Consider the following 24,321-nt stretch of genomic DNA (forward strand, 5'->3'; position numbering starts at 1 on the left):
CTGAGAATTACCTGCAACCTGAAGTAAACTTCTCGAAAGTTCCAACAGGCATTATGAAAATACAAAGAAAAACCCTGCAGTCAAGAGCCTTACAGTCTAGGATTTTGTGTGCATGCTTTTCTATTAAAAGCTCAACTTTATTAAATATTAAATTTCCTACAGAAATGTAATTATGGTTAAAGTCTGAATATTTTAAAGTGCTAAAAGGAAAGTTAGGTGGATAAAAGCACATAAAAATACAGAAAAGGAAAAAGTATACCTTGCGTTTTTGTGGCCTCCCTGATGATTTTTTGAAGCTCTTTCATTTCAGCATTCATTTCTTCATAGTTTATTTCTCTAGCATCAACCTTAGGAGCCTGGAAGATTGAAGGATCAGTTCCAAGGTATGAACACTGAAGATGCCCATCATCAGTCAGAGTGACTATAACACCCTTCAAGTCTCTGCACAAAAAAAAAAAAAAGGCTCACTAAGAAATTGAGAAGAATCACAGAAGTAACATCGAAAATGTGCTGCTTCTACTGTGCCAACTACAAATACATTAGAACTTCCTGTTTTTAACAATATCCCTTGACCAAAAGAAAATAATATTTATTCTTCAATTCAGATGTTTTCATTAACATTACTCCCACTTGTTGCAATCACACCTAAGAACAAATTTGTGTTAGATGGCTAAAACACCTCAGAATCTTTGTAATCAGGAGAGGTAGCAGAAAGAATCAGAACAAACAAGCTGAATAGATAGTTGTCACCTATGTGGGAAAAGGAATTTGCTGAGTGGAACACCCAGTAAAGGAAGGGAAGGGAAAGGATGTGTTACAAGAAATCAGGAACGGATGGAAGATGCTCACAGTGAAGACAGCAGTAGGGCTTTGATGGTATCAATAGCTCCCTTAAACAATTCTTTGGCTGCTACTGCAGCTACTGTGCTGGCTTCAAATGCTGGCTGGCTGTTCTCTGCAGTATCTTTCAGAAAGGAAACCACATGGATCCAGAACATTCCCCTTACACTCCTCTGAATCAATACAAATGAGTGTTTTATTAGCTACACTATAGTCTCTTTTCTCTCAAGGGAACAGTACTTCATTGCTCCTACAAAAATCTCACTCATTTTGTTTATCTGATCTGTACAGTGCAAATGCAAGATTTAGGAAAGTATTTAACAACCTATGAGACAATAGGGAGTACTGACAACGTTTTCCTTACATTGACAGTTATTCCTAAACAGAAGACAAACTGACAGGAAAGAAAAACTAGCTCAGATGTTAACAGCAAAAGTTAGGAGAAAGCTAACTTTCAATTTATTTTTTAAAATGCTTATTTGTAATTAAATTAAAAGCCTGTCATAATTTTCATAATCACAAAATAACACATTTATGCCAGTAATTTTCTCTCATTCCATACTTAGAACATCTTACAGCAGAAATTGCCTTTGTTTTATATGGTAGTTGTATTTGAGCCAAAGATAGATCAAATTTAATTCTTAGATATAAAAAGTAATTTGGATAAGAAAGCCTAATTCACTACCCCACTAATTAAACTCCTGCAAAAATACTGCATTTATATAAGCGTTCAAGCTATAATTCATACAGAATAAACAAAAATTCTTTTAACTGACACTTGTAAGATACCTTTCAAGTGCCTCCTCTAGATCAAATATATGTAGAACAAAAGCCAGGTAGCTACATAAAAGAAATAGAATTCTCTGGTTTCCTACTCTGTCTTGTAGCATGGCTCCAGAACACCCAGATAGGAAACCTCATTCCAAAATTTGCATGTTAATAGTTATTACAAAAGCAAACCAGTGACACAGATTCATTTTGACAACTGGTGGTCCAATTAGACTGTCCAAAATGCCTATTTATAGTATGTTAAGGCCACAATCCCGGTGGTGGCTTCACAACTGCAACCAAATAACCTGGAAAAAATACGCTGCAACTGAGATCATCTGAACTCTGTACAGTCACATTATAACTGCATACAGGAACGAAGACCCCACTAGGCACTATACAAATACTTAGTTGCTGTAGATAAACAAGTTTTCTTTTTCTACAGAAAGTAATTTTTACTTAGTGAAAGAAAAAAAAAATTACCTTGTTGAATTATGAAAGTATGGAAACTGCTTGTGAGCTTCTTTTGGACAACAAGTAACCCCAGTTAGTTCTTTGCTAAAGGTGAAACATGCAAATCTGAACTGCCTTCTCAAACAGAAGGCACCTAAAAGGGCTCAAACACACTGTTTCCCTTATCTACTATATAAGTTCATCTTAAACAGAAAAGATCTTTTCTTTTGGGACTACTTATGGCCACAGAAAAGCTTCCAGCTACCACTGCAACTTTTAACGTGTATTAGCATTCCCTGCAAAACTGTAATAGGAAGCTGTTTTTCTAAGCACATAAGGCTGAGATGCCAAGACTCCCCTAAAAAATACTTGAAGAAAAGAAAGTAGAAGACTTAACACTGATTTTCAACTTCCATATCCAGTACTTGGGTTAGCAGGCATTCTGCAAATGCCATGGCCTATTTGTAACCATTAAGCTTGGGGCTTGCATCCCAAAGGGGCTTTCTGACAAATTGTAAACTCTCAAGAGGAACTGGAACTAAACATGAGCCCTAGTTTCTCTGGCTATTTGAATATTTGTTGTCAACTATAGCTGGCTTCCTTGCTCAGGACTGGATCTGTTGTTGAAATTACACTCATCTGAGTTTTCTTATGTCCAAAAAGCTCTGTACAACACACATCTGTGCGACACTTACAGAATTCTGGATGGCACATGAAACAAATACTTTGGGCTAGCCCTGAGTTCTGTATATGAACAATGCTAGGGGACAGACTATTGTGAATACTTGAACCACAACACAGTCTTAGTAAAGTATGCAAATTACACCTAATGTATAGGACTTTGTTAATGCCTGCCAAATGTTTGCAAGGAGATTTGCCAGATTGGTCATGGCTGCAGCAAAGTCTTTAAAAATTGCATATTGTTGAGGAAGATGCTACCATGCTACCAAAGACACTGCCCCACACTTTGCTATTAAGTCACAGCAAATAATAACTTTTTCTTTTTCTTTTTTTGAAAAAAAAAAAAAAAAAGGGGGACAACAAGAGAAGCTGCATCATGAGGTTGTTCCACAGCTGAAGAAAGAAAACTGACATCTGAAAACCAGACAATTTCTAAAATTCTCCAGCAATGGCTTTGGACCATCTTAAAATTTCTTTCTTGAGGTTTTGCATCTGTTAATCTAATAAGGAAAGATCTATGAGGACATCTGAGTGTAAATCATAAGGGCATGAAGAAATATAGCTACACTGTTAGCAATAAATCTTTGATGATATACTACTAAGGTATAATACATTCAAAAGTGGTTTGTAAATACAGGCCTTCCTATGTACCTTTAAGCTGGCAGTCATCTGCAGCTACTCAGTCTATCATATGAGATCAACTTAAATCAATGAGGTGATTTACCAATATAAAATATGCTTTCCTTAACTTCTGAGTTTATGTCAGCATTACAGAATGCACATTCAGAAACTCCACCTTAAAATAAACTCATTTCAACCAACTTTCCCATTAGTCATGACACCCTTGAGGTCTGCACTATCTCAGAGACAAAAGCATTGGTTTAAGAAAACAGTGTTACAAATCACACTTTTCCTTTGCTTCAGTTACTCTTCTGCAGGGTCTCAAGAAGATTGTTCAATATGAAACATACAGAAATATAAAAAAGCCTTTTTCAGTAATCTTTCCTTGTTAAAAGCCGTACATGAATTTGTACATCAATAAGAAAAATATGGGTAACCAGTTATAACATATTTTTTATAATATATTAATTTCTCCGTTGGAATGTTTGTCAGCCATTCAAGACTGCTTTATTTTCTCAGTCTTTTATAACAGTTGTTAAAGGCAGCAGGAGGAGGGGAAGCATTTTTAGCAGTTTTATAGTAGTTTCCCCACAGCTACTGCACTCCCACAATATCCCTGCAAATACCATTACTTCATTTTGCACACAATCTGGAATTTCAATTACTTGTTAAATTTCTTTTATTGTAAACTATTTCTTTTACTATGTATCACACAATAGTCAAAGTAATAGCAAATCTAAGGGGACACTTTAATAGTGAGGAACTCAAAAGTATAAAACAAATTATTCCATATCTAAAATAACTGCACAGTACAAAGCAACTCCTGCACACATATGGTAATAATTTGTAAAACTATTTTTTATTGGATTCTGGGTAATAATAATTGCATATGTTTTTTGTAGGTCTTCTCTCACTAAACAAATTGCTCACAATATAATTCTTGAAGAAATTAAAATGCTTTGCATGTTTCCAGTTATATAATGCCAAACTGATGGCTCACACAATTGACTTAGAATCTGTAATTCTGAATTCTACTTGAATGATACAAGCTAAGCCTTGGTCAACTCTTAGGACAAGGTATGGTTATTGACACTATTTACAGCTTCAATTATTTATATTTATAATAGCTTATAAAACTTCAATTTCAGAAGTAGTCTTAATTGATATTACTCATATGAACCATATTAGAAAACAAGATTCTCTGCAATACTACTTTCTGTTCCTTATTGATAATATATAATTTAAAAACTACTAAATTAGGAAAGTAATTTCATCATCATGCCCAAGCATTTTGAACCACTTTTCTCCTTATTTTATCACCATTAGATGCAATTATATGCAAGTGAATATCTCAATAGCACTTTTTAGTTTAGTGCTTTTGAAAACCAAAGTTGTTCCAAGTTCCATTTCAATGTCATTTTAAGCTGCAACTGTATGAAACATTTGATAAAATGCTGAAGGAAGATCAGACTAGGAGTAATAAATTGTAAGAATTTTCTAACATGAACTAATGGATTAAAAGGCCCATCTTACTCTTATTAAACACACACTCCAAAATCTAAAGTACACCCACAGCTAAATATTCAAAGTACATCCAGTGTGACCCAATGTCAGCTACTATTGATTTGAAATTGGTTCTCTGTACCTGTGGAACACCCTCAGGCTCCCTAGAAATGCGTTCCTGCGTAAAATAATCTTGGTTCAACTTACCTCACAAGCAATGCTTTATGTGTAAGACTTCCCCGTTCTGCTATTACACATGAAAACAGATAATTTAATTGCTCTCAAAGAGTCTATTTATATTATGTATTTAACATGCTTTGCACACTCTGCACACAAGCATATAATATAAATATAGTGTTCAAATAATAATATGTAATTATGTTGAATATCATTAAGCAGTAAATAATTTGTGCTGTAGCTTTACAGAAAAACATTCTTCATCTTTCCCTTTCACTTGATATTTTAAGATTACTGACACAAATCTAGTTAAAGAAAATATCAAGTACATGTAAGAAGAACAACAAGGAAATTAAGCATAATTTCATCTTGATAACCAGTGGAAAAGCATATAAAAATAGAATCTATGACTAGAACAAGTCAACCATCCTCTCTTACAAACACTTAGATGCAGAGACTCAGAACTGAGTAAAACCTGAATTTTGATAGTGTCACCATTTTAAATGCCTGAAGAATTCTTCACATTTCAGATCCTATACAGGTACTTTTGCTCTCCTCTTGCGAGTGAAGACATCTTCACCAGCAACTTTACATAGTGACACCACACAGCAAAACAACAAACTAGTTAGCACCTTACTGCAGGACAAATTCAGGCAAGTCTTTAGCTTGGGTAGCTCTCCTTGTTGTAGAATCTCTTTGAAAGACATTCTTTGCCTAAAAGGCCAAATGACATCTAGCAACCAAATAAGAAGGAGCATCTTCCACCAAACGAAACAAAACAAAAAATAAAAAATAAAAAATAAAAATAAAATTTAAAAAAAAGGAAATTAATTGGTTTTACTTCTACTGCCAAGATAAAACCAAACACTACCCACACGAGTTTGGGTCAGAGGTCCTTTATGCCAGATCACTACTGCCACCTGCAGGCTTGCAAGGGAGGGGAAGCCAGGCAGCCGAGCTTTCACACAGGTGAGCCCTGAAGGCTACTAAATGAAGCAGGTGTTGGGATTTTTAACAGGGTTAGTATAATAGCTTGACAGTTTAAACGTAGGGGAATCTTAACGAGTTAGCATTTAACAATGCATGAACTGGGACAGACTTCTATGCACAATGTAACCTTGGCTCCTCCAGGCAGGGAACACACACACAACACTAGAACAGGCAGGCTAGACACACAATTTAAGCTCATGATACAACTTACATGTAAAAGGAACTTTTATCTGAAGGATTAACAAATTTGGTTTCTTGTCGTTTTCAATATAAAATCAAAATTGTTTCAAGAGCAGTGAAGGTTTGATTTAAAAATTAAAATAGACAGTTATACAAAATGCAGCATTTAATTAAAATTAGTATTTGTCACAAAGTAGAATAAAAACAGAATATTCAGAGTGATGACACAGGCCTCCAGAAATACATCATGTTGCTTAAAGCAAAAAACTGTAAAGCATACTGAAGCATAACATATTCAAGGAAAAGTTCGTAACTTCCACATTGCATTTCTTATTGTCACAGTTCCATATCTAAGACACTTAATGGCACTATCTGAATTGAAAATGAATGTGAGGACTAATAAGAAAATATGATTACTTTAAATAAGAGTGCAGCCTCTATGTTAGAGCTCCAAATGATAAGAAACAAGAGAAATTACATTGTGATTTCACTTGTGACAGTACCAGTGTTAGAAAGAAATTAAGACCAACTGTGACATACATAAAACATCCCCATGCTTTATTCACTCTTAAAGCATATTTCTGCATTTGCACTTCCTTCACCTGAAGTCTAAAGTCTGTTTCCTGGCCAAACTCCATCACTGGCAGATGCATATATAGCAGCTTCCAAAGGCTCAAAGCCTATCCTAACAGCTACAGCATTGTGAATATAAGATATGGAGGGCCTCAAAAGTTTACTCTTCATCTAAACCTTCTCTTCTCCCACTTTAAGATAGTGGTTAGAGTCCATGTCACTTCAGGCAAGCTGAAGAAGCCCCCTAGCATCTCTGCTTCCAAAATAAAGACATGTAATGTGCTATACTGATAAAATCTACACTCTAGTAAATTTATCATTTTACATAAAGCTTCTTTTTAACTGTTGGCTTTATACAAGATAGTATTAGACAGTGCACATGGAAACTTAGACTAAACACATATTACAAAGAGGTTAACAGGAATAACCATGATGTGTCTTACCACACATTTATTCTCAAAGGTTTGAAGAATTACGTAACTTTCAAAACACTCAAAAAACTTTCTCCTCACAGTTGCCTGCATGCTTCAAAATTCACCAGTGTTTCAGTAAGGAAAAAGTATGTACACTGTCCATTTTAACAATACTTATCACTGTCCCCTCACCTTGTCTTGCAAAGAGCAAAGCTGCTTTTTCAAAGCACTCCAGCACTTTGTACTGCTAGGTGGCTCTCGGCTCCATAGCTTAACATAAATGTCCTATGTGCTGGTCCTTGTATGAAAAAATGTCTTTCATGTTAATAACATAATAATCAAGACCTTTAAAATCAACAGCCTGAGACTCTTCGTAAAACTGCTTTTGAAACAAGATGTCCATGGGTAGGGCAAGTGTCACAATACATCCATAAACTCCAGGCTACTGCTCAGTAACCAACTCCAAGACTGTGAGTTCAGAATCTGATACAGTTAAATTCTACTCTGTAACAACATGAACTGCCACAGAGAAATTGTGGGTTAGCCAAAAAAACACATGCTATTTGTTTAAAAGCAAGGATATGACTTTAAATACTAGAGGGAGAGTTACCTTCTTATTCTTAAGAATTTCCATTTTTAAAGCTTTCTCTAGAACTGTGAAGGTAGGAATATTTTAAGAGTTATTCTAAAGTAAGTTGAAACCTTTACAAAACCATATGACTGTAAAAAGTAGGCTTTTTCAAAAAGCGAATAAGTGATATGCAATAAAATTAGAAGAACTGACAGTATGGGTATGTGCTTAATATCATACAGTAAATATCATTTGAAGCTAGCTTGCTAGAAAGCCCAATCACGAATCACAGCATATACTGGACATGGTATTTGGCACATCTATGTCTTTTGCAGGATCAGAATCCTGCTAAGGTAAAAGAAATACAATCACATTCGTATTTTGTGGCTAAGCTACACACATCAAATTTATCTCCTCAAAAGACCTTTAAAGAGGGTAATATTTTGTACTGCCATTTCTTGACAATCCAGTGGCAAATTAGTGACAAAAAACATTTTTCTTCCTTACAAACATTTCTTTAAAATGAAATTATGTTTAAGTAGAAAGATTCTAGAATTCTCTCCATTTCTTCTCAGATCAAGCAACATTCTTACAGAACACTCAAATAAAAATTTATATATATACATGTATAGAGCTGAACAGTTCATATTGTGCGTCATAACTGGCATTGCTTCTATTACAGTACTACTATACAGAAAGGGAAAATCTTTCAACAAACTATAAAGTTTGATTCCTGCAGTTTTCCTTCCATAAAACTATGTAATAAGTGCTAAGTTTTGCTGGTTTTATATGTAAGTTTTCCCATTTTTATATGGTGATTCTTTAAGAGTTGTGGTAGCTGTGGTGACGTCAGTTATAATAAGGAATAACAGACGGGATGGAATGAAGAACGAAGTATTTTCAAGCATCTGGATAGCTAAAAAATTCAATGAGAGGGGTTTTATTTTGAATCCACTCACTATTACCCTATATGATCACACTTTTACACCTTATATACTTAATTCCGCTACAATATTTCTTCATATTTTTTCCAGTTAAATTCAGTTCCTGTTGCCTTTCTACTGTTTGGAGAGCCCAGCTACACAAAGCACGTTCATCCAACCACCCAACGTACTATGATTCCGCGCCAGAAAACTAAATTTTAATTTCAAGTTCATATTTGGACCAAGCCAATATTTTCTCACTTGCAAATAGATCGCAGATTTTAATATTCTTTAAAAAATATTGGAAGCTAAAACTTCATAAAGCACATTTTCAACCAATGGCTATACACCAGAATTCTGAACTCCAGCTTTTTGATTCACACACCTCATTTAAATTAAACTGATCAGTCTGTTGGACCACATATGAGTTCAAATCTGGGAATTGATCCATGTCAAAACAAAGAATTTAAAGCCTAGATTACGTTCTCTTCATTATGGAGACAGGTTGCTGAATCAGAGACTTTATATATAAATTTATTCAGATAAAGTGCCATGAAGTTACAAACATGTTAACTATGTCAGGCTCAAGCTATTACTCATACACATGGGTCTTGGTTCTATGAAATCAGTGAACAACACTCTGCAGGGACTTTATACCTCGTTAGACCAGGAAGTATACAAACCACACATTTCTTACCAATCATTCTAATATTATGAAATACTAATAAATCAGAAAATCCAAAGGGGTATTGTATTAAACATTTTTCAAAAAGGCAAAAAAGTGAAAGTCTCCATTTGCTCCAGTAACTGTAACATTTTTTTACTGTTTGGTGTTGGGGTAAAGATGGGATTGGTTTTAAATGCAATAAACACAACTAATGCCTCTTTCAGTAGTGTGTTCCCCTTCAAAATGGCAACTGATAGGCAATTCTGAAGTGCAGCAGTATGTGTAATTTGGCTTATGCTTAAAGTGTGCCAGAGGTGGTGTAGGGACAATCTCTACTTTCCTGAGTCACCAGAGCAATACTTCTCAGTCTTGCAGTTAAGCTGCAGACTAATGGAAGAGAGTACTGCAGCATACAGTAAGCTACTAAGTCATAAAAACCACACAACCCTTCCTCACATATTCTTTTAAACGCAGGGTTAAAGCAGTGGGAATTTTTCTGCAGGCATTCATTGGTCTTCATTTGGTCCTCAAATAGCCAAGGCCAACAACAACACTGACACTTCAAAGGTGGCACATCAGACTGTCAAGACAAAAAACCTTCCCACTTTGATCTGTAACTATCTTTAAGTGGTCACCTCTGGTTATAAAGAATGAACGTACAAGCCTGTAGTAGAACATGGCAAAACAGAAAAGTCAGACAGGTAGCACAAAAGCACTACTTCGAGCAAAATAGGCTGGAAATTACTGAACAACACTGTACATATCTTTTTACACTACTCATCTGTTATGCAAGTTACACATGCTTTTATTAGAAAACATGCAAGAAAAAAAGAAAAGTGGCATCTAAATAATAAAATTATTATTTTATTAATCAATAAATCCTTAATCAAATATGTAACAGCATAAGTCAAAACAAGAACATTGATAGCCTATAGCTTGCTAGGTTTAATTGATGCTGATAAATGGGCAGTCATAATGGGCTGATCATACTTGGAGAAGCAACAACAAAAAATTACCTCAGTAGATTTCAAATACTATAGTTAGTTGTAGTGCTAGCAATTCACATAAAGAAACTGCTTTCTGACAGCAAATTGACCAAAGCAGAATCAGTGCTAAAGATGTGGAACCCTGTGATATATTTATGGGATAATTCCTCAGTATAAACCTCAGCAGACTAGGCAGATTTGAAGTTCATAAAGAGTTGAAGTGTGGACAAAGCTTACTAAGTAGCCCTACTTGTCATTTGAACATATAAAGTCTACTTTATTTCCTGGATTTTCAACACTTACTTTTGTTTAAAAAAGAAAATAACTTTTCCCCGTCTCAAATAATGAAAACCTAGCTTAACTCAAGCTAAAAAGTTGAGTCCTGGTAACTTAATATTTTATGAAACTCAGAAATTCTTATTCTTTAAAGGTAATAAATTACTTCTGCACAAAAAACCTTTCCAGACTTCTTTATATTTCCTCTTCAGAAAACATGCTCTTCCATTACCAAGTAAAATGATATTTACCTGTCAAATAAATGAAAGTGAAAGCAAATATTTTAGCTACTTTCACCAACTTGTCTATACCTGTCAACCCCTTGTAATAAAAGTAACTTCACATTTTACAAGGCATATGCATAATTTTCTGGGTTATTTGCTTCAAGAATCTTTCTTCCATGAAGAAAAGTCCTTCTTCTCACAGACATAATGGTACTATAGTGGTTACTATATTCTGATTCTCAGATGTAGCTCCTAAAAACAAGAGGCAACACATATGCAAGGCATCCAATTACTTATAGACAAGCACTACAAGTGGCTCTAAAATTTTTTCTTTTTAGGTATTACTAATCAAATTCCAATGTGGCTGAAGGGGGAAATATCCTTCATTTACTTAAACATTAAGTTCACTGATAAACTGGTGCCTAAAGTAGTAAGAGTCCCCAATAGAATAGAGAGGGAAGAAGTATCTTTCCCACAAAATGTCCTCTAAACCCCGAGGTTGGCTTCCTGTTAGAACTGTGCCTACTTCCAACACTTTTTTGCCATGCAGATATCACCAGACTTAATTTCTTGGTGGACAGTCAAAAGCACAAAGAACCAAAATCAGAGACATCATGAAACACTGACTTGAAAAGAAGGGGTATTTGAGGAAGTTTGCAGCCTGTTTCACTTTAAAAGAAAAAAGGCACGCTACCTTTTAGCCTTTACAGGATTATCAGATATAACCTGAAGACTGTGTAAAAACAAAACTAAGTAGTAAAATGGAGACTAGAGAACTTTTAAAATATTCAGAAGGGGAAAAAAAGGCCCTGATTTAAAGGCCTCAGGTTTTCCTCTTGCAAAAACAGCTTTGTGACTTGGAAGTGACCAAAACAGAAATCCCTTTCCTGAGACTACATCCAAGCTATAACACTCTATCTATGTGTTTTAACTCAACCCACACTGGTATTTCATATTGTGACAGCAAACATCCCAGAGGCTTGCAACACAACCTATTTTGCTTCAGACTGAATGCACCTGATGTTCTAGTTTCAGGTCAAGCAGGACAGAGTAGAACTTGGTGCAATCAATCAGCCATTAAAAGATGGTATGATGGTACTCTTAGCAACAGCTTTGCCAAGTGAGTTAGTGTCAAATAAATAGAAAAGTAGTTGTCTAAGTATTTTAATCTACTCCAAGGACCTCTTATGGTCAAGCATATGGAGACAGGATAATTCAGACAGAAAAACAAATATGACTCTTCTAGAAGTGATTTTCTGCCACTTTATGAACAAGTTATGTCAGATGACTCTGACACACATAATCCACCTTTTGGTTGAGGAGTTATCAGGTCACTTGACTTTACAGGATTAAATCCCTGCCAGCAGGAAAAAAAGACGTTGATATGAGGTGCTTCAGCTAATAGGAACTTTGTGTAGGAACAACAATGCTATGAGTTTGCTCCCCACACAATTACCTGAATTATGAGGAAGGGAGGGAGGGAGGGAGTCAGAGAGAAATCTATCACATCTCAAGAAGCATCAGTGACAAATTCATAGAATTTATAACCTATAAGCATAAGAGATACCACTCATGAAACTTCCTTTGCAAAGGAGATGTGAAGGTATAAAGAAGGTCTTAGAAAAGAGGTCTTTGATGAAACAGAAAAATGAAAACTAAAAGGCAAGAAAAAAGGAAATGGACTTTGAAGTCAACACTAAGAAGATATTTATGTAATTATCATGGATACCAAGCAAATACTGATGCTCACAGCTACCATTTTAACACTGAAATTTTGAGCAGAGTAGGAATCCTTGTAATTCCTTTGTGTAACTTCTCAGATTTCAGCTGTTCCAACTGCAGTGTACGGACTGTTTCTATTCAAACCATTCTAGAAAGGATTTGGGCAGAGGAGTTGTTTGGGGTTTTTTAATCAACTCAGGCAGAACATCTAAACCATTTTCTTCAAGAGTTTCAGCTTCAGAGAGAATGCTTTCTCACAGCAATAACTTGAAGGATAACAAGGCAGGACATGCAAAAATATAACTGTTTAAGCAGGCTTATCCATGGGAAGATAAATTTGTGCTGAGACACAGACCTAAGCAGTTTAAATTAACTGAAATTGTCAGTGTATGTGGTTATACTTCTGAAGCAATACAGGCAGTGTTAGGCATGTAGGAGTCCCCCTGACATTAAAAGTATGTCAGAAAAAATAACTAATACACATTAACAGAACCAGAATATAAACTGCCAACAAAATAAGGGACAAATCTCTATAACAACAGTTAGAACTAAACTTCCAGTTCAGTGATTAATTAAAGAGATATTCAGGTAAAACCCAGAATAAAACAAACAAATTTTTGCCTGTAGTTCAAGTTTCTGATCACAAGTTTTTATATGAAATTTTCAATTTCCTGACAGAGAACATTCAGGTTTTCACAGAAGGCAAAAAAGTGTAGTTCAACAGCTTAAAAATACATAATTTTTATGGTTCATTGGTACCTTACTAAAACTGTTGTAAGTAACCACTTATCTTTGATTCTATTTTTCCTTGTATGTTTCTGAAAAAGTGATGGAAATCAAGCAGTTTATACTGGAATTTAATACCGAATGTTGTAGTATATTATTATCCTTATTTACATACTGGTATTGCAATAGGGGAATACTATATTTCACATTACTTTTAGAGGAAAAATCAATTAATAAAGAATAAGGAGGGGTACACATTAGAATTACAAGTTGCTTAGCTGGAATTCTCTAAAGCACTTTCCAGTTGATCTTAGAAGTAGACTACCACGACTATAGGATAATGTATATGACTGCTTTTGTGACACAATTACTACTCCTGCTCCAAGGGATTTATATAAAATAGCTTCTAATAATGCTGTTCTTATCCAGCAAGCCAGAGTCATATATTAGAAGTAACAGACACTATGCCACGGAGATAATACAGATGAACAGGCATGATCTGTAGAGATAAGTACTTTCAGAATGCTTCATTTACTTTGTAAGTATTATTGCAATAAAAGGGAAGAAAGTAATTAATTGACATAACACCATATTTAAGGCCCTTCAATCCCTCAGCAGTGTAGGATTAACAACTCTATGCTTATTAAAGTACTTAATATTATTTATCTTACAGTAGTGCCCAGAGGCCCCAACTGAGACTGAGGTCTCTCTTGAGTGGAGTACTAGAAAATCATTAGCACATTAACTCACAAAAAATTCCCTTTCAAATTATTTTAAAAAAAAAAAATTCCAAAGACATATGCTCAGTTTAAGCCAAATTACTATCTCTATAAGCTTTACTACACTTTTTGCTCTTTATTTTTAATGCCAGAATGAAGCACAAGCATACTGGATATTTTCCTAATGACAGACAGAAGCATAGCTCAGAAACACCTATGCCCTGGACCTCTCCCTGCCTTTCAGGCCATTGGGTGTAGGCACGCAGATGTTCCCTCATTTTTACCTGTATAAAGAGGTTTGAGTAACTAGATTACTGTCTCTCTACCTGCTAAAGAACACAACCCCAAACCACACCCTGGCATTGGCAGGCCTGTGGGAATTCTAAATCTAACTAGCAAATTGAGCTGGGACAGATTTAAGGCTCTCAAATTTCTCCCTGAGATCAAACTGCTGAGTCTTAAAATTACCAGGGAACAGGTAGAATCTGCATAAACTTCTCAGAGGCATTATTGAAACAGATGGTTCAATATAATGAGTTTCCACACAAATAATTGTATATACAAATGTTACCACAATCTGCTGTTGTAAAAACCAATGCTTTTTTCAAGTTTTTTCTAACACAAATATTTTTCCAAACTTCAAAAGCTGTACTGTCATACACTGCATAATTAACTAAGTATTATATAAGGGACTGTTATACTAACTGGCCCACTGAGACTGTTCATTATATTTCAGTTGTAAGACCTGTTGGATGAAAGCCAGCCCAACTCTCTCCAGAGAGTCTAAAAAAAATAAATAATAAATAATTTTAAAAAACATTAGGTAACCATTAGTAACAAACAAAACACAAACATCCCTTAGATTACTCTGCACAAGTCAGTAAAGCTAGTCAGATTTTTTAAGAGGTAAAATGCAGGACTTACCAAGTGTTTAGCAATCCATTGTATGTTGGGACAGCAGCCACAAGCCTGTTGGGGATCAAAAGTAATCTACCTGACAAGGACTCTCCTATTGCATCACCTATGGTCATAGGCACTGGGCAACCAGCACCCACCCCAGCTCTGGGGGCACCCAGAACAGGCAAAACTGGACTGTAAAAACAGTGAGCCTTTCTGTGCTTTGTTTATTTCAGTGACAGTCACAGTACAAGTTATCAACGTGTCTTAACTTCTCTTCACTCAATTACCCACCCAACCAGTTTTTCCCTGATCTGTCTTATGCATCGATTACAAAAAGTTTTGGTTTGTTGCAGTGCAGTCCTCAGCAATTTAAGCAGCTCCTTGATTTCCACAGTTTAACACTGGAGTTTAATAATCTGTTCCAACAAATCATCTCCGGAATGCCTATGCTCTTAAATCCTCAATGAAGAACAGATTTTCAGTGAGATTCCTTATTTTCCTATCTCAAGGAAGGATCTTACCAGATTGCACAGCATCACTTCTCATCCTTTCAAAAAAGAAGTTACTGCACTGGAGCTACAGTACTCCAGCTTCTATTTTCACTCAAGAAAAACAGAAAACCTAAAGCACAGTACAGTAATTCTAGTATTGTTGTAGAATTAACAGTACATCCATTAATAAAATGAACATTTTACAAAACAAAGAAAAACACTCCGAATTTTCTTTTTACAAGTCACCTTATTTGTTATATACCTCGGAACTGTTTGTTAGGATCTAGAAGTAAATTTCATAACTGGAGATTATTCTGAAGAAAAGCAAACTTTAACAAGTTACTTACTGAAAATTCGCTACTTTTACTGATACAGGAATGTGGGGAAGTTGAGTGGCCCATTTCAGTGTAACATCTTGATAAACATACAACATCTTATTGTGATTTCCAATTAAAGTGTTTATTGTTCCTTCTTGCACTGTTAAAAGATATAAAAGCAATTTTAGGATGAAAGATTTTTCAAAAGCCACTACTTTTCATATAGGCTTATAACATTATACTATTTTTTCTTTTCTTTTTAAGCCATTATGTGTTATAAATTAATTTAATATAATTAAAGTGTCAAAAGTTATGAAAGTTACATTGACAATGTATGACATATGTGATTACTTATGGATACCAATTTCAACTGCATATTACACAACACATACCACAACTTTCTAAGGTTCTAGCCAGCCATGTTTGGTAATTTTAAATATGACAAAGAAAGATTCATAATGGTTATGTTGGCGTGCCAGGACAGATATGACAAAATAACACATTGGTTAAATATCTACTACTTGTATTCTTCATTCATTTATTAACTTGTGAATGCCAATTGAATGTGTATGCATTTACAGGGTTTAATTATAGTATAATTTAAATCAGAAAGTATAAAATGTGAGGATTGTCAAGATCAAATATGTAAAGACTAAAATGCTATTTAACTTCAAAATAAGACACAGTGTCAAAAATAAGACACATGAATTGATGACTATGCAGTTCACTTAAGTGTCAGGTAGTTTTTGAAACATTAAAAGAGAGTATGTATTAAGAGTCTGGAGTTCTAACCAAGTTGTTTCCACACAATATAATAACAGTAAACTTTATTTGATTTTTTTTTTAAACTATCTGTAAATATCACAAGTTCCTCAAACAGAAGGTCCTCAAACAGTAGTTTATTCTTCCAAAATCTTTCATTCTTCCATGTTTGTTGCTTGGTAGCCTGGACATTAAACAAGTACCTCGATTTGGTAATGAGAAAATATTTAGATTCTAAAAGTTATGATACCTTACACTAAGTAACATTTGAAAATAAACTTGCCTCATTCAAAAAGAGAGTTCCAATTCACATACTTTCTACAAATCATAGAACCACAGAATCACAGAATGGCTTGGGTTGAAATGGACCTTAAAGAAAATACAGTCCCATCTCCCCCTGCCATGGGCAGGGACACCTTCCACTAGACCAGCTTGCTTAAAGCCCCATCCAACCTGCTTATTCAGAAAAACATATTTATTCAGTGGGAAAAGTAAAAAAAAAAAAAAACCAAACACGACTCTTAGTTGTAAAAGTAACCAAGCTAAAGTTAAATTGAATTTTCCTTTTACAAACCTGAACAATAAGGAATGAAGCAACTCGGACTGTAATCAAGCTTTTTCATAAATCGTATCTGCCCATTATCCTTAAGGCAAAAGAAGTTTCTCTCACCAAGCACAAAAACAGAAGAAACTCCCTGATTAAATGAGACAACACATATATCCAGTGCTTGCTCTCCGATGTTTAGAACCCAATCCACCTTCAAAAGAAGAAACATGCTCCAGAAATCAATTGACAGCTGCATATTAAAGACAATACTTTGAGAAGGCTCAGAACTAATCAAATTACATATCATTAACATAGAAAAGTAAAATCCAGATCTTTTTTTGAATGAGAGTTATCCTCTTATTCTGAGGGAAGTTGGTAGCTTTCCTTAATGTGAGTAAAGCAGCAAAAACATCTTCATTTTAAAATAGCTATGAATTGATGACTACGCAGTTCGCTTAAGTACATTTAAATTTTAAAATACACATCCCATTCAAAATGGAAATGCTTTATATTTTCAGTATTAAATCTGCCTCTGTACATGTCCTTGGATATTAAGGACAAGGTTAGAGAGCAAAAGGTGACAACTTATTCTACCAATATATGTAAATGGAAAAACAGACAAAAGCTTTCGATATGTAAGCCAAACTTGCAGTCACTCATGAACACTCTTCAATCTGAAGAATGCTTGTGTATGTCACAGCTTGTTTACTTCTCCAACTACATACATTGATATAATAAGCAACTACTTATAAATCCTGTCTCCCTTATCTTTATGTTTTTAAAAATATTACTGCTTATTGACACATTTCATTGGTTTGTTTCTTCAGCTTCTCTGGAAATTTCAACTAAACACACATGTAAAAAATGCTTTTGACTTCTGCCAAGCCAGTTAAACAGAAATTTAGAATTTCTGAAGTAAAAATATATCAAAGTTCAACTGTCAGCACTTCCTATATGAACAGCATCAATCATTTTGCTTAAAGAGCATAGAATGTGTCAGCAAACATACTGACATATCTGATATATGAAATTGGAAGTGCCATCTTAAAAGTTAAAGGGAAAAAAGCCAGGCTTATTACATTTGTCTCCATCTGTGCTTTACATTTTAAATTTAAAAAAAAATGTTTCATTTGCAGCATATCTGATGACTCCAGATTTCTTATTTAAAAACTACATCTTCTCCCAATTCAAGATGTAGGACTCAGATCGACTTATAGTTTGAAAAAATTCTACTGTTAGCCACTGGAAGGAAGATGCTCTCCCAACATTTTACTGCCATACCTGAAATACACTGAATCTAGCATTTTACATATGCAGTATATGTAGCAGACAAGCCACTCTGCTGCAGGACCACAGTGAATTAAATTCTCTTCCTCTTAATAGGAGGTAGCTCAAATATTAAACAGCTTATTCATAGAGACACTTAAAACAGTCACAGGAACCTCCAGAAGACCATTGAATCCACAGGTTTTTGCCAAGAAGAGTTCAGGATACCAATTATTTATTGAAACATTTCACCGCTGAGTTCTCTCTAAGTACAAAGGATTCCCCAAGTAGAATGACATTAGTTTTCTAAGTCAAATAGAAAGTCACAATTAGACTTCTGTTAAAAACATGAGCAATAATTCAGGTGTACCTATTTATTTAATTTACTACAGTGTAGGTGCTGTATTACAAAGATGGCCTTAGAAATAGTTATTTCCAATACACAGTTCTCTCTTCCTTTCCTCTGTAGAAAAACAGCTAGTTTTAAGGCCCAACCTTAAACAACTGAGGGCTAAAGAAACCTTAATAGAAATACACTGGAGTGTTTCCATTGCCTTTAACAGCAATTGGACCAGGTCCTTTGTCAGCAGACAATGTTTCCACCCCGTTACCTAGCATCCATCTTTTTAACATGTATGCAGTGTTCATACAGGTCATGTAAAATAAACAGGTTTTACCACAAGCCTTTTTCCGGAGCTAAGTTTTTGCTGTTCTGTTTCTTGTCTTTCATCAGCATCTGTCGCAAATGCCAGCACTTGGTATCTGTTATAGGAAGTTTAAAAAGGTAAAAAAGTAAAACATATTTTTGTAGTTAACAGCCTTACATTAAGTAAAAAATAAAATATAATTATCATGAGTATACTCTCACAGAAAAAGCACCGACTAAAAGGATTGTTAGAAAGCCTACTGCAACATAATCTAGCATCAGCAAAGATATTAAGATTAATATCACTGTAGGATAACAGCTAAGTGTAAAGGTAGAAATTAAAACAAAAATTCAGCAATTCCATTGCTAAATATACTAGAGGATAGAAACCTAGATCACGAAGACAGACGAAAGAAACCAATTTATTTTCAACTTGTGAAATTGAAATCCTAATTGAAAAAAAATTTTTTTCCCTCTTATTAAGCTTTTAAAAATCCTCCTAAACTGCCCAGAAATAGAATCTGCTATACCTAATAATGAAATCCTCAAGCACATTCATTAAGTAAACTAAGTAGTTCCAATCCAACAGACTACAGTAAACAGGCATCAGTAAGTGGCACATCTAGCAAAACCTGGGAGATTTGCAGGGGTGTTATTACTTTAACTGACAACAACCATACTAAGAAAAATTGGTAATAAAGACATTTGAACAAAAGGTATCAATGGCCATAAAAGTTGAGGACATCTATCTGTCCTCTTTACACCTATAGATTTAAAATGATGACACCAATATTCCTCACATTTCAGATGCATGTATTGTGGTGTAGTGACAGGACAAGGAGCAATGGACATAAATTAAAACACAAGAAATTTCACCTCAGCATGAGAAAGAACTTCTTTATACACTGAGGATGGCAGAGCACTGCAACAGCCCAGGGAGGTCGTGGAATGTCTCCCTCTCTGCAGACATTCAAATCCCACCTGGACACATTCCTGTGTCACCTGCTCGAGGTGACCCTGCCTTGGCAAGGGGGTTGGACTAGATGACCTCTAGAGGTCCCTTCCAATCCTAAGTATTCTGTGATTCTGTGCTTGCTACTGAAAGATTTTAGTTTCTCAAATTATTTTACTTACAGAAGTAAACTATGTACTAGTAGTAAGAGATTCAATTGCTTAAGGTAACTGTTATGACCTAGTTAATAATCCTAAATAAGCTGCTTTTAGTACAATTATGTCTTTAACTGTCCCCTGTATGAACAAATCTACTTTCCTTTTTCAGTTTAACACATTTATAAGAGAAGTTGCAGATTCTGTCCTAATAAACATATGGTGAAAAGAGAAAATTTTATTGATAGTCTTGAAAAGCACATTATCATTTTATTAACTAATTAGGGACTAATACAGAATTGTCAAACCAAGCTCCATTGAACAGCAATATATCTTGATGTTTAAGTGCCATCTGCCTGCATATACTCTTTCATGACAAAAAAACTCAAGCCACAGATGACCAACACAAACTTTTAATTCAGCTATCACATCAAGCACATAATCATTTAAATAAGAGGCATTTTTCTTTTAGATATTGAAAGAATTCAGAATCAACAGCCATAACAAAATGGATAATTTGAAGTTTGGTAAATTGTTCTGCTAAAAACACTGGACAGAACTGCTGTATTTTTCATTCACTACCATAAAAATAACCTCTTCTTTCCTTAGCATATCTATTTCTTCACTTCAGAAGGATTACTTAACTCTGTTCTAATGTCCTAATAGTTCAGACACACACTAGAGATTAGTACCACAGTGTCTTAACACCTGGCATTAAAGACCAATAACCAAGTGAAGAATTCCTTTAAAACTACATGTTCCTACAGGAAGGACAGTACACTTGTGAATTTCTAACAGACTGATGAAAAATTTTAGTCACATTTATTTTAAAGGTCAAGAATCTGAACATAATAAAAGTGTATGAGATGTTCACTTTAAAGGAAAAAGTGTTTCTTTATTAATTGACAACATTAATAGATTCTATTCTAATTTTATTATAAGAATATATTAGAATTTTTATTCTAATTTTTAGGAAAAATATAAATTTTATATGAAATTACTTTTACTTGCAATACATACATCTTGTCCTGTGATAAGAAAACAATATACAATATCTATAATCTGTCATCTGATCAAGTTTAAACAGCATAATGAAAAGAGTATTGCTTGAGAAATTCAGGTGACAGAACTGGTAAGTGTGAGAAAGCGTCGTGTTGGACTAACGTTCCCTGGATTAGATTCCCACGGCATAATCTATAAAAACTGGCATCCTTATTTTCTTTAATATGTATGAATACATCTGAAAAAAATCCTTAAGGTACTTGTCAGCCCATTCCTCCAGCTTGATGAGATTCCTCTGAATGACAGCTCTATCCTTTTTATATTAGTCATTTCCTACAACTTGGCATTGTCTTTGAATTTCAGGACAGGTATTTTGTCCTACTGTCCAGGATGAAGATGTTAAAGATATACTGGCTCCAATATCATCATCACTCATCTTTAGCTGCTAGTTAGAACTGTGAACAGCTACTACTCTGTAAGCCTGACAGCTCTGCCACTTTTTCATCCATTTTAGTAGGTGTGGGTTTTTGTCATCACAGATAGTAACTCCGTTCTAAACACCACCCCACCCCAGTTTACTGCTAGCCTGCTAGGCACAGAGATTCAAAAACCCTAACAGCAGACTGTGTCAGTTTTAATGGAGGAATTATATTTTATATTCCTCCCAAGTAGTCGGTATTACCTTCCATGTCATACATTCCCTTTTTTCCATCTGAACTCAGTCAGGACCTACCTGTCCAGTCAATCTGCCTTCTGCTACTTATTTTCTTAAACATCGATTTCTCAGAATGGATTGTTCTTGGTCTTTCCATGATGCAGCAGCTCTCCTGAGCCTTTCTGCCCTTCAGGGCAGCGTCCCACAGGATCCTGCCCACCACTTCCTTGAACAAACCCAACTGTTCTCTTGAAGTCTACAGTCTTTAGTTCACTGTTTATCTTCCTCATTTTTCTTAGGATCAGCTCATGGTCACTGCAGCCAATATCTGCAACACTCAACAGCAGATGCTGACTATTACTTCTCCAAACATTTCCTACTGAGTTGTGTATTCAGCAAAGTGTCTTCCTAAGCCAGGCTGTCTAGCACCTCAATCAAAGGAGTTCTCCCTAATGCACCTCCAAAACCTTCCACATTGTTGAAGTCCATTATGTTGCCCTCCCAGCAGGCATTAGTCCTCTGTGAGAACATGGGCCTGCAACTGGGACACTTCTTGTTTAAAAAAACTTCTTGTTTAAAAAAGGCTTTGTAGCAGACATCCACCACGATGTCCCATTCCTCAAGCATCCACCTGATTTATTTAAAATGAACGCCTGATAAACTCCCAGCATGGTGGTTTAGTTAGAAAGCTTCTCCATAGTGAACACAAATCCCTCCTTGTCTGTCTTTCAAAACCTTTCTCATTTTTTTTTTTCTTTTTCTCTCTCTACTACATTTTTATCTGATTGGCCTTGTGATACATAGTTCCTGTGCTTGGAGGAAGTGGAAATGTCTTGTGCAGTCTTTCCTCTACATTGTGTTCTATTTTTCTAAATAATAAACGTAATATGGTCACAAACTAAAATAGCTCACAACATTTTCATCCATTTTCCAACACCAAAAGCATAGATTAGACTGAACTGAAGCAGGGAGAAACCTGGCACTTGGGAGAAACATGACGTGCCTTGATAAGCTGGTAGACTTCACATATATACAAATAAAATAGGACCATAAAGTCCTCAGGACTCACAGTATGTTTTCCTCTATGACTGTACAGAGACAGTAATCACTCAACAACATATAATGCCTTTCCTGCAACCACCTATCACCTGCTTTTGGATACTCAAGTAGAGGCATTAAAAATTAAACATGATTACTTTCAATTTGTTAACCTATCATTACTAAATGACAGCACCAAAACACACTATAATTACTGAACATAAACACATACTTGTAACTCTCAACCTGTTGACACGAAGACACTGTAATGAAAGAATCTGTGCGAGAGCTGTAAGTCAAGGGACCCGGCAGAAGAAAACCGGGTAAAAAACGGCCAAAAGCATAGCTTTCCTGTTCAAACAACATAAGCATCCCATCCATGGACTGTATGCAGATCAAATCTCGACCTAAGGAAAGCAACAGAAAGAAATACACAAAGAAAACAAAGCGGTTATTTATTTAGTTTTAATCCTAAAACTGCAAGTAAATTAAAATTGCACGCATCAGTAATCCTAACAAAAATAAGATTCATTTGCATTTATGGGGGTGTTAGTATACTATGAGGAAGAATACTAAATATTCCAACCTCAATAAAAGCTTACTTTCTAAAATAAACAAACTAGATTTTGGGGGGAATAACATTCAGAATCTGTTAGAAGGGGGGAAAAAAATAAGATATTTTATTTATTTCAAACCAAATTCCTAAGGATATAACTATTACAATTTCAGTTTAAAGAAATGTTTCAATATTTCCAAAACACCAAATTATTCTGGTTGTTAAATGCTTCCATACCTTACAAGCAGTCATAACAACTGTGGTTTAAAAATAACCTATTCTATTCTTCCAAGTCTACTGAAGCAATATAACAGAAAGTCCTACAAATATGTATTGTTGGGAAATAATACAATGGTAATGTTTTCCACATTTTACATTCACATTTTCTGTCTTCAAGGGAAGAAAATACAAACCAGGTCTACTCTGTATTACCAGTAAGACTAAAAAATATGAAATAAAAAAAACTCAGCTTGGAGTAAATGACTTCAAGCCTCATCCATTATTCAGCAGCCTCAAGACATGACTTAAGACATGGCTTGTCATGCCTCAAGTACACCAATCTAAATTCAAAGTCTCACTGGGAAAAATTCTGAGATCAGAAGCTGATTATGCAGTTTGCACTTCATATGCAGGGTAACAATTCAAACAAACAATATTTTTTATGCATTTAAAGAGAGCATTAATAATTGTTAATCATTAAGATTAACAATTCCTGAAGGTGATAGATGTGTCTTTACTGAATTCAGAGATAAGCACTTATCTTGCAAATGCTACGTGAAGTACTTGTAATTCAAAATGTCTATTCACCTCGATTAAAATACTCTCTTGTGTCTCAGGAATGATTCTTTAGGCATGGATGACCCCAAAAAATTGTCTGTCCACTAAGTTCCACCCTCTTTTAATTAGTGTTTCCTAACAGAAGAAGGTGAAGCCAAAAAAAAAAAAATAGACTAAAACTTCATTCTTAAAGTTACATAAAGGTAACAAAGACATTCAGTACCTAAAAAAACAACAAATGTAC

The 24,321-nt window shown here is 34.9% G+C and overlaps 1 protein-coding gene across 2 annotated transcripts in view; it reads right to left on the reverse strand.

The window, feature by feature from the left end:
- Positions 1-24,321, reverse strand: part of BBS9 (Bardet-Biedl syndrome 9) — a 288,272-nt gene that overhangs the window by 235,797 nt on the left and 28,154 nt on the right. For both annotated transcript variants that reach the window (XM_029961886.1, XM_018075872.2), the window contains exons 6-10: positions 22,977-23,151; positions 18,974-19,058; positions 17,058-17,241; positions 15,752-15,881; positions 260-441 (exon numbers count right to left, since the gene is read on the reverse strand). In XM_029961886.1, the coding sequence (XP_029817746.1) occupies positions 260-441; positions 15,752-15,881; positions 17,058-17,241; positions 18,974-19,058; positions 22,977-23,151 (756 nt within the window). The remainder of the gene's footprint in view (positions 1-259; positions 442-15,751; positions 15,882-17,057; positions 17,242-18,973; positions 19,059-22,976; positions 23,152-24,321) is intronic.

This window comes from Manacus vitellinus, unplaced genomic scaffold, assembly GCF_001715985.3.
Source record: "Manacus vitellinus isolate BGI_N305 unplaced genomic scaffold, ASM171598v3 scaffold_3_pilon, whole genome shotgun sequence".
Taxonomy (NCBI): domain Eukaryota; kingdom Metazoa; phylum Chordata; class Aves; order Passeriformes; family Pipridae; genus Manacus; species Manacus vitellinus.